The following is a 12,054-nucleotide window of genomic DNA, read 5'->3' on the forward strand; positions in this document are numbered from 1 at the left end:
CCCACGCAGACACGGGGAGAATGTGCAAACTCCACACAGACAGTGACCCAAGCCAGGAATCGAACCCGGGTCCCTGGCGCTGTGAGGCAGCAGTGCTAACCGCTGCGCCAAACAATCAGCACTCCCTTGTGGTACAAATTGTTGTTCCCTTTATAGCTTGGCATTGTCGTGAACTGTCCCTGACGAGCGCACGGTGAAAAACTTTGACAGCACGTGTCTTTTTCCAACAATACTGTGCTAACATGTGATTAAATCGATTTTACTTGCATCGTACTGAGTTTATTAGCCAGTTACTCTTCCGTGTCTCTACCACTAACCTCTGTGTTGTTAAAGCTTTATTCTTGGTTTCAGTGGGGGAGCTAAAGGGGGTCCCCTTGGGTTCTGAGACACAGAACAATAAAAATTCTTCGATGCACATGTACTGGTATTAAAATATCTACAAATACACACACACACACACACACACACACACACACTTGTCCTGCGCGAAATCCCACAGAAAATAACACGTATTTTCACACGGATATACATTGGATTCAAATACTGTGCTGACAAGAACATAAACATCAAATTTCCCAACAGTGAACAGAACATGACTTCTTGGCAAAACTGCCACATGATTGGAGAGATCAGAGAGTCAAAGTGTCTGTACGATGACTGCAGAAGTTTCCAGAACCCCCTCACACCGACACTGATTTCATCACAGACTTTTATCTCTCGAAGTTGACCTGAACCCCACGTCTCGCTATCTATTAAAAACATTACACATCAATAAACACCTCCAAACCTCAAACCCATTCCTCCTGAGTCGAGGTAAGGATTCGAATATATTTTCAGCTTCAATCTTGACATTTCTTTTCATCCTCAGGTGTTCAAATCACTTTTGAATCAACAGGTTCCTAGTTAATAAATTCATCCCCCTGATTCTAAGTGTAAAGATAAAGTTTATTTATTCATGTCATAACTAGGTTTACATTAACACTGCAATGAAGTTACTGTGAAAATCCCCTAGTTTCCACACTCCGGCGCCTGTTCGGGTTACACTGAGGGAGAATTTAGCATGACCAGTGTACCCTAACCAGCACGTCTTTCGGACTGTGGGAGGAAACCCACACAGATATGGGGAGAATGTGCAAACTCCACACAGACAGTGACCCAAGCTGGGAATCAAAGCCGAGCCCCGGCGCTGTGAGGCAGCAGCGCTAACCACGCTGCTATCTTGGGTGGCACGGTAGCACAGTGGGTTAGCACTGCTGCCTCACAGCGCCAGGGGCCCGGGTTCGATTCCCGGCTCGGGTCACTGTCTGTGCGGAGTTTGCACATTCTCCTCGTGTCTGCGTGGGTTTCCTCCCACAGTCCGAAAGACGCGCGGGTTAGGTTGATTGGCCCTTACTGTCAGGGGGATTAATAGGGTAAATACATGGCGTTATGGGGATAGGGCCAGGGTGTGATTGTGGTTGGAACAGACTCGATGGGCTGAATGGTCTCCTTCTGCACTACAGGGATTCTATGATTCTAGTCTGTAAATCTCCCTGGGCAGCCCCTGTATAAAAACCACCTGAACTGCTCAGTGCTGTAACCCCCGATTACTGGGCTGAGGAATAACACTAACCCACAGGCTGGTACCCACTCCATGATATAACGATGGGTTTTATGGTAATCAGAAGGTTGTCCATTGCTATGAAATACTACACGGCCGCGATTCCCGGGATACAGACTGTCTTTCTGAGGAGTGCAAAAGGGGGAAATTCTTCCTGAAAAATCACACCCCATTGAACAGACCAGGAAACACACACACACACACACACACACACACACTGCGGAAGCTGACAGCAGCTGGAAACTACAAGGCAGGTTTAGTTACTCACAAAAGACATGTCAGCTGGAAAAAGCAGCCCATTACTAACTGTGTAGTCACGGTTACCTCCTTGCTATAATTACACAGCTATATAAAAGAATGCAACTGAGTATACCTGTAATGAGAATGTCTGAGAGTTCAACTCTGCTTGAAGCTTTACCGAGATTGACACACACACACAGGCAGAGACAGAGAGAGACACACACACAGGCAGAGACAGAGAGACACACACACAGGCAGAGACAGAGAGACACACACACAGGCAGAGACAGAGAGAGACACATGCAGAGGCGGAGACAGAGAGACACACACACAGAGGCAGAGACAGAGAGAGACACATACAGGCAGAGACAGAGAGACACACACACAGGCAGAGACAGAGAGAGACACATGCAGAGGCGGAGACAGAGAGACACACACACAGAGGCAGAGACAGAGAGAGACACACACAGGCAGAGACAGAGAGACACACACACAGGCAGAGACAGAGAGACACACACACAGGCAGAGACAGAGAGACACACACACAGGCAGAGACAGAGAGACACACACACAGGCAGAGACAGAGAGAGACACATGCAGAGGCGGAGACAGAGAGACACACACACAGAGGCAGAGACAGAGAGAGACACACACAGGCAGAGACAGAGAGACACACACACAGGCAGAGACAGAGAGAGACACACACAGGCAGAGACAGAGAGAGAGACACACACAGGCAGAGACAGAGAGAGAGACACACACAGGCAGAGACAGAGAGAGAGACACACACAGGCAGAGACAGAGAGAGAGACACGCAGAGGCAGAGACAGAGAGACACACACACACAGGCAGAGACAGAGAGACACACACACAGGCAGAGACAGAGAGAGAGACACACACAGGCAGAGACAGAGAGAGAGACACGCAGAGGCGGAGACAGAGAGACACACACACACAGGCAGAGACAGAGAGAGAGACACACACAGGCAGAGACAGAGAGAGACACACACACAGGCAGAGACAGAGAGAGAGACACGCAGAGGCAGAGACAGAGAGACACACACACACAGGCAGAGACAGAGAGACACACACACACAGGCAGAGACAGAGAGAGACACACACACAGGCAGAGACAGAGAGAGAGACACACACAGGCAGAGACAGAGAGAGAGACACACACAGGCAGAGACAGAGAGAGAGACACACACAGGCAGAGACAGAGAGAGAGACACACACACAGGCAGAGACAGAGAGAGAGACACACGCAGGCGGAGACAGAGAGAGAGACACACAGGCAGAGACAGAGAGACACACACACAGGCAGAGACAGAGAGAGACACACACACAGGCAGAGACAGAGAGACACACACACAGGCAGAGACAGAGAGACACACACACACAGGCAGAGACAGAGAGACACACACACAGGCAGAGACAGAGAGACACACACACACAGGCAGAGACAGAGAGAGACACACACACACAGGCAGAGACAGAGAGACAGACACACGGACAGAGACAGAGAGAGAGAGAGAGAGAGGCAGAGACAGCGGTGGGGTGCCAGGAGAGCGAGAGAGAGAGAGAGAGAGAGGGGGCAGGCCAATCAACCCATTGAGTCTACACCTACCACAATCCCACCCTATTACCTACCCCACTTCTTTGCCCTAGCTAGTCATAGAGTCACAGAAACCCTACAGCACAGAAAGAGGCCACTCGGCCCATCGAGTCTGCACTGACCACAATCTCACCCAGGCCCTACCCCCATATCCCTACACATTTACCCACTAATCCCTCTAACTTACGTATCTCAGCACAGTAAGGCCAATTTTAGCATGGTCAATCAACCTAACCCGCACATCTTTGGGCTGTGGGAGGAAACCCACGCAGACACGAGGAGAATGTGCAAACTCCACACAGACAGTGACCCGAGCCGGGAATCGAACCCAGGACCCTGGAGCTGTGAAGCAGCAGTGCTAACCCACTGTGCTACCGTGCCGTGAATGCCTGGGGAGGGAACAAACTGGCACTGGCGTTCTGAAGACCACGGCAATTGATCCCCATTCCTGTGCGTCTCTATTCTGCTCATTCGCTACCTGTCGAAAATAAACCCTGAGAAGCTGTCCCAATCTGCCAGTACTTTCTCGCCTGGGCGAGGGATCGGATTCACACAGAGCAAACTCGTGAGTTGTTGGCAGTTCTAACTGTAAGGCTCACAGCAAAGCAGATGAGAATAGAGTCAAGTCACTGTGTACACCCCATCTCCTCAACTCTACCCTTCAGCCAGTCCACACACAGGGGGCAGCACGGTGGCACAGTGGTTAGCACTGCTGCCTCACAGCGCCAGGGACCCGGGTTCGATTCCCAGCCTCGGGTCACCGTCTGTGCAAAGACCGCACATTCTCCCCGTGTCTGCGTGGGTTTCCTCCCGCAGTTCCGAAAGACGTGCCGGTTAGGGTGCGTTGGCCGTGTTAAGTTCTCCCGCAGTGTAACCCGAACCGGAGTGGGGCGACTAGGGGGATTTTTCACAGTAACTTCATTGCAGTGTTAATGTAAACCTCACACTAATAAGCAAACTTTAAACCTCACTCACACCCTCGAGTTTTGTCTGTTTTTAAGGAAAAAAAGGGTTAATTCAGGAAATGCTTTCTGTGAAATTAAAATGGAAAATCTCCGCAGCTCTGTGGAGAGAGAAAACAGCGTGAACGTTTCGAATCCGGTCGGATTCTTCCTCTGAAGACTGTGAGGAAGTTGTGAATAAGAAGTCGAAACGTTAACGCTCCCTCTCCACAGATCTGCTGAGATTTTCTGTTTTTATTTAGATTTCCAGCGTCCGCACCGTTTCGCCAGTTCACACAAACTTGGCCGAGGGTTACAGCTCCTCAGGGGCAGAGGGGAGGGCGGTTTCCTTCAAGTGCCAAGGGGAGGGTGGGTACAAACATGCACCAGGGTTCCTGCTCCAATTGTTACGCCCCCATTCAGCAGGGTGCCCCTGCCTTGGGGGCCGAGCTCCCTCCACCTGTACCTACCCCTGCCCTCATCACACCTCAGGACTGCGCCCCTCTGCTCTGGGCCAAAGCCCCCTCCGTATGGGCTCCACCCCCACCCCCCCCCCCGCCATATCCCTCAGGATTGTACCCCCACCCCAATACCAGGGTTACACAGCGGGAAGGTTGAGATACTCCAGCCAAGCAAGTCCCCAGGTACAACGTCCAGACGCAAGGTTGGTAACATTGGTGTTCCTGTGCCAGGGTGAGAGATGGGGAAACCTAAGCCAGGGATGGCTGCCCGGTGAGTCGGCACGGAAACCTTGCCCCCTGACCCCTGCCCCCCCACCCCATTCCAGGAAGGCTCTGTGGGGCCGAAGGGCCTGTTTCCTGAGCTGCTCTGATGCCCCCAGGGTTGAAGAGCTTGTTGGCTGTCTCTATGAAAGAACTCAACACCCACACACGAATAACAGTCAAGTGGCCAAACTCTTCGCGGGGGGGGGCAAAGGGTATCCACCCTCCCCCCCCCTTCCCCAAAACAGAAAGGGGTTGGGGAGAGGGTATGGAAGTGAGAGGAGAGTGGGCAAAAGGGAGTCCCAGCCTGGGGGCAGAGTCACAGAGGTTTGATCTCTCCTCGCGGAGGCTCCCCACAGCTTCAAGATCTACCCCCCCCCACGGTGAGGCCTCTCGCTCCTACAAGGAGGAAGGGTTGGTGCTCTCGTCCAGTCCCCTCTACGAGGATAGGCCGCTGTGGTGTGAGATAGAGAGCATTGGAAGACTTCTATACCAGACCGATACACCAGCTATAAGGGCTAACCATTACAGCAGCGTTCCAGAGAGATCCGACACTCCTAACGCAATCTGTACTGTTCAGTCACAGTTCCACTGCTGCCCAACTCTTCTTATTAATAAATCACATAGATTTTCTTTCTGGAATCGGTAACAAAAGGGCCCCAGTGTATTTGGTCAGCAGGATCCAGTCCTAGCCGGTTTCATAGAATCATAGAACCCTATAGTGCAGAAAGAGGCCCTTCGGCCCATCAAGTCTGCACCCAACACAATCCCACCCAGGCCCTACCCCCATATCCCTACATATTAATCCCTCTAACCTACGCATCTCAGGACACTAAGGGGCAATTTCTTAGCACGGCCAATCAACCTAACCCACACATCTTTGGACTGTGGGAGGAAACCCACGCAGACACGAGGAGAATGTGCAGACTCCACACAGACAGTGACCCGAGCCGGGAATCGAACCCGGGACCCTGGAGCTGTGAAGCAGCAGTGCTAACCCACTGTGCCACCGTGCCGCCCAGTTTGAACCAGTCTGATCCACTCAAGCCTAGCTCGAGGTCTGGGGGCTCCTGGCTCTCTCCGCACCCCCCCCTCCCCCCCACCCCATCTCCGACACCGGATCCAGGAAGTTGCCCCCCTCCAGTTCACCTCGGACGGACGATACTGTGGCCTCGAGGGGGCTGGGCGGCGAGGAACTCACTCAGTCCGCCGGTTCCTCCTTGATGCTGTCCACGGCCACCAGCAGGTTTTTGGGGTCCAGCGACGTCGATAAGTCGACCATCTCCTCCTTCACTCGCACTGCGATGACTGTGGGGGGGGCGCAAATAACCAACTTTATTAGAAAGAAGTTAAACGGAGGAATCCCAGTTTATTTATCAGTGTCACAGGTAGGCTGATGCTAACACTGCAATGAAGTTGGTTGGCACAGTGGGTTAGCACTGCTGCCTCACAGCGCCAGGGGCCCGGGTTCGATTCCCGGCTTGTCTGTGCGGAGTCTGCACGTTCTCCCCGTGTCTGCGTGGGTTTCCTCCCACAGTCCGAAAGACGTCCTGGTTAGGGTGCGTTGGCCGTGCTAAATTCTCCCTCAGTGTAACCCGATCCGGAGTGTGGAGACTCAGGGGATTTTCACAGTAACTTCATTGCAGTGTTAATGGAATCCTTACTTGTGACTAATAAATAAATAAACTTTACTGTGAAAATCCCCCGTTCGCCACAGTCCGGCGCCTGTTCGGGTACACCGAGGGAGAATGTAGCACGGCCAATGCACTTGCGCCGGCAGTGAGTTAGCACTGCTGCCGGTTCGATTCCCGGCTTGGGTCACTGTGTGCACGGAGTCTGCATGTTCTCCCCGTATCTGCGTGGGCTTCCTCCGGTTTCCCCCCCCAGTCTGAAAGACGTGCTGGTTAGGGTGCATTGACCCAGACTGTGGTGACTATGGGGGTTTCGTATTAACTTCATTGCAGTGTTAATGTACTTGTGACTAATAAAATTAACTTCAACCTAACCAGCATGTCTTTCAGACTGTGGGAGGAAACCGGAGCGCCCGGAGGAAACCCACGCAGACACGGGGAGAATGCGCAGGCTCCACACAGACAGTGACCCGAGCCGGGAATCGAACCTGGGTCTCTGGCGCTGTGAGGCAGCAGTGCTAACCCACTGTGCCACCCGTGCCACCCCACGTGCAGTGCCCAACGCTGCGGACAAACCCCTCAATAATGCTGCTGCAGACAGGGAACTCTCCTATAGGAGGCAGCGGTGCGCCATTAGTGGCTGAGGGGACTTGCAGGGCGGGATTTTACTGCCTCGCTCGTCGCAAAACTGTAAAATACCACCCCCTCCCCTCACTGCCATTGCCCCTCAACCGCTCACTCCCGTTCCCATGGCACCGGGGCAGTAAAACCCCCCACCATGATACTCTACTGCTGAATTGGGCTTTGAGTCTATTTAATGGCCCAGCCCTCACTGCTCTCTGGGGCAAACCATTCCAAAGTCCGTCTGTGTGGAGTTTGCATGTTCTCCCTGTGTTTGCATGGGGCTCTTCCCACAGTCTGAAAGATGTGCTGGTTTAGGTGCACTCAAACAGGCTCTGGAACGCGGTGATCAAAGGATTTTCACAGTAACTTCATTGCAGTGTTAATGTAAGTCTTACTTGTGACTAAAATAAGATAATCAGTCGAACTCATAACTTGGCTCACTTATGCTTGCGCGCAGCAACACACATTGAAACAGAGACCCATTCCCTGCAAAGCCTTGCACCTTTGTGAATTACCCGGGAGCTTGGGGAGCCTATGGTTCCCTGTTGCTTTCTCCATGGCAACACCTCGCCCAATCAAAGTCAACTTGCCGACCAATCGTGTATAAATTACTGAGGTTGTTTGAAATTTGGTATTCTTGTGTTTGTCCTGATGAGTGCAAGATGAAAAGCTTCAACAACGTACCCCGTTACTTGTTCAGTTTCCTTTGAACTCATTAAAAAAAAAAATTGGAATTTGACGGCGTACTTGTTGAAACAACCAGTCTGGGGCAAAAACCTGATTGAGAATGTTCGCCTCTCATTGCAGTTTTCCCCCTGATCTACGGTTCTCATGTTGTGGCCACAGAGCCAAGACATCACCTTCATCTTTGAGGAACTGACTAACCCCTTACACACAAAGACGAGAGAGAGTACAGGAAAGAGATAGAGAATCTGGTGAACTGGTGTGACGACAATAAACTCTCCCTCAATGTCAACAAAATAAAGGAGATTGTCATCGACACCAGGAAGTGTGGTGGAGAACATTCCCCTGTCTACATCAACGGGGATGAAGTGGAAATGGTCAAGTTTCTAGGTGTCCAGATCACCAACAATCTGTCCTGGTCCCCCCCCCCGCCACGCTGACACTATAGTTAAGAAAACCCACCAACGCCTCTATTCTCCCACAAGATTAAGGAAATCTTGACAGGTAAAAGGGATGAACTTAAGGAATTTCGATGTGGTGGCAGTGACGGAGATGTGGTTAAAGGAAGGGCAAGACTGGCAGCTAAATATTCCTGGGTATAAGTGTATTAGGCACGACAGGGGAGGCTCGAAAAGAGGAGGGGGAGTGGTGCTGTTAGTTAGGGAGCACATCACAGCGGTGCAGAGGGAGGATAATATAGAGGGGTTAGGAATTGAGTCGCTGTGGGTGGAGTTGAGGAATAGGAAGGGAGCGATTACAATGCTAGGGGTGTACTACAGACCGCCCAACGGCCCGCGGGCAGTGGAAGGAGGTGTATGTAGAGACATTTTGGGTAGGTGCAGGAAGAATAGGGTTGTTGTAGTGGGAGATTTTAATCTCCCGCAGGGCCTGTTTCCCCTGCTGCGTTGTTCTTTGAAATTTGGCATGTCCGCTACGACTCTCACCAACTCCTACAGATGCACCAGAGAAAGCATTCTTTTCAGTTATATCACAGCTTGGTCTGGGCTCCTGCTCCCACCAAGACCGCAAGAAACTACAGAGTCACGAATGAAGCCCAACCCGTCACACAAACCAGCCTCCCATCCGTTGACTCAGTCCACTGCCTCGGGAAAAGCAGGCGGCATAGTTACGGACCCCCTCACGCACCCCGGACATTCTCTCTTCCACCTTCTTCCATTGGGAAAAAGATACAAAAGTCTGAGGTCCCGTATCAACCGACTCAAGAACAGCTTCTTCCCTGCTGCCCTCAGACTTTTGAATGGGCCTACCTCGCATTAAGTTGACCTTTCTCTACACCCTGGCTATGACTGTAACACTACATTCTGCACTCTCTCCTTTCCTTCTCTATGAACGGTATGCTTTGTACAGCGAGCAAGAAACAATACTTTTCACTGTATGTTAATACCTGTGACAATAATAAATCAAATCAAAATCAAGAACACAATCAAATCCTTCTTACTTTCATCTTCAGGGGGGTCCTCCTTTTTCTTCAAGTCGAGTAATGCGCCAGGTTTGCCCTTAGTCCCACGTTTTGCCATCAGCAGTTTCCTTCCTGTGGGGTTAGGAGAACAAAACTATGATTTATCTTTTTCCTCCACTTGGCAACAAAAGACTATAAGAAAGAGGACCAGGAGGAGGCCATTTGGCCCCTCAAGCCTGTTCCTCCATTCAACAGGACCTCGGCTGATCCGACATTCCTCACTTTCCTGACCTTTCCCCATAACCCTCGATCCCTTACAATCAAAGATCTATCTCAGCCTTAAATCTCCGCAAGGACTCTGCCCCCCACAGCTCTCTGTGCCAAGGAGTTCCAAAGATTCACAACCTCCGAGAGAAGAAATCCCTCCTCGTTTCAGTGTTAAATTGGGGCCCCTCTATTCTGAGACTGTTCCCTCTGGTCCGAGACCCCCCCATCAGGGGAAACACCCTCTCAGCGTTGACCCTGTCAAAGTCCCATTCGAATACTGTACGTTTCAATGAGATCACCTCTCATTCTTCCAAACTCCAATGGGTCGAGTCCCAACCTTTCCTCATAAGACAATCCCTCCATCCCGGGATCATCCCAGTGAACCTTCTCCGAACGGCCTCCAATGGAATAATATCTTTCCTTAAATAAGGGAACTGAAACTGCTCCCAGTGCCCCCGATGTGGTCTCACCAGCACCTTGTACAGTTGCAGCAAGACTTCCCGACTCTTATACACCAACCCCCTTGAAATAAGGGCCAACATTCCATTACCCTTCCTGATTACCTGCTGTACCTGTGTGCTAGCTTTTCTGTGTTTTGTGCACACGTTCCCCCAATCCCTTTGAGTTTCAGCTTTCTGCAGTTTTTCTCCATTTAAATACTCTGTTCTTTTGTTCTCCATTCCAAAATGAACAACTTTACATTTTCCACATTATACTCCATCTGCCAACATTGAGTCCACTTTCTGAACCTATCAATATCTCTCTGTAAACTGTTTCTATGCCTCTCACAACTTGTCTTTCCACCTATTTTTGTGTCACCTGTGAATCTGGCTCCAGTATATCCGCTTCCTTCCTCCGAGTCTCGATGCACGATCTTCTACACAGCCCACGGTGATATCAGAGATCTAAACCTCCCACTTCACATCCGAACACCCTCTTTAGGCACTCAGTATCTCCTGGCTACCCAGGTTTATACAGAAACCGGCGTACCTGTACACCCTTGTGTCACTGCACTTGGGGGGAGTGTGCTGGTTAGGACCCGAACAGGCGCCGGACTAGGGGAATTTCACAGTAACTTCATTGCAGTGTGAATGCAAGTCTTACTTGCGATTAATAAGCTTGAACTTTATACAGCGCATTCACTTCAAACCGCAAGTAACCTTCTGACGGAGACTCTGCCTAGTTCAAGGTCTGTTTCTGTTTGAAGTCAGTGGGTGGTTCTCATCGATATAACCACAGAAAGTTTACGGCACAGAACAAAGAAAATTACAGCACAGGATCAGGCCCTTTGGCCCTCCAAACCTGCACCGACCATGCTGCCCGACTGAACTAAAACCCCCTACCCTTCCCGGGACCATATCCCTCTATTCCCATCCTATTCATGTATTTGTCAAGACGCTTCTTAAAACTCACTATCGTATCCGGTTCCACTCCCTCCCCCGGCAGTGAGTTCCAGGCACCCACCACCCTCTGTGTAAAAAACCTGCCTCCTACATCTCCTTTAAACCTTGCCCCTCGCACCTTAAACCTGTGCCCCCCGAGTAATTGACTCTTCCACCCTGGGGAAAAGCTTCTGACTATCCACTCTGTCCGTGCCCCTCATAATCTTGTAGACTTCTATCAGGTCGCCCCTCAACCTCCGTCGCTCCAGTGAGAACAAACCAAGTTTCTCCAATCTCTCCTCATAGCTAATGCCCTCAATACCAGGCAACATCCTGGTAAATCTTTTCTGTAACCCTCTGCAAAGCCTCCACATCCTTCTGGTAGTTTGGCCACCAGAATTGAACACTATATTCCAAGTGCAGCCAAACTAAGGTCCCGTAAAGCTATAACACAACTTGCCAATTTTTAAACTCAGTGCCCCAGCGGATGAAGGCAAGCATGCCGTTTGCCTTCTTGACTACCTTCTCCACCTGCATTGCCACTTTTAGTGACCTGTGTACCTGTACACCCAGATCCCTCTGCCCATCAATACTCTTTAAGGGTTCTGCCATTTACTGTATATTTCCTATCAGTATTAGACCTTCCAAAATGTATTCCCTCACATTTGTATCTCAGAGAAAGCAGCCACTTGGCCCACCATGTCTGTGTAAGCCAACAAACCAGCCTTAGCCCATTGTCCAGTGTTTAGTCCATATCCCTGCTGGTTACCACACTTGAGACAGCTGTTAAATGAGTTTCTGACTCTACGACACCTTCAGGCAGCGAGTTCCAGACCCCCTAACAACCTCTGGGTGAAAATATTTTTCCTCTCTACCCACCCCCCCTCTAATCTTTCCACCAATCATCTTAAATCTATGTCCCCTAAGT

The 12,054-nt window shown here is 50.7% G+C and overlaps 1 protein-coding gene across 2 annotated transcripts in view; it reads right to left on the reverse strand.

The window, feature by feature from the left end:
* Positions 1-6,264: 6,264 nt before the first annotated feature.
* Positions 6,265-12,054, reverse strand: part of l3mbtl2 (L3MBTL histone methyl-lysine binding protein 2) — a 49,713-nt gene continuing 43,923 nt past the window's right edge. For both annotated transcript variants that reach the window (XM_080217328.1, XM_080217327.1), the window contains exons 15-16: positions 9,517-9,609; positions 6,265-6,426 (exon numbers count right to left, since the gene is read on the reverse strand). In XM_080217328.1, the coding sequence (XP_080073454.1) occupies positions 6,320-6,426; positions 9,517-9,609 (200 nt within the window). In that variant the 3' untranslated portion in view covers positions 6,265-6,319. The remainder of the gene's footprint in view (positions 6,427-9,516; positions 9,610-12,054) is intronic.

Source organism: Carcharhinus amblyrhynchos, chromosome 35 (assembly GCF_965287045.1).
Source record: "Carcharhinus amblyrhynchos chromosome 35, sCarAmb.v2.hapA, whole genome shotgun sequence".
NCBI lineage: Eukaryota > Metazoa > Chordata > Chondrichthyes > Carcharhiniformes > Carcharhinidae > Carcharhinus > Carcharhinus amblyrhynchos.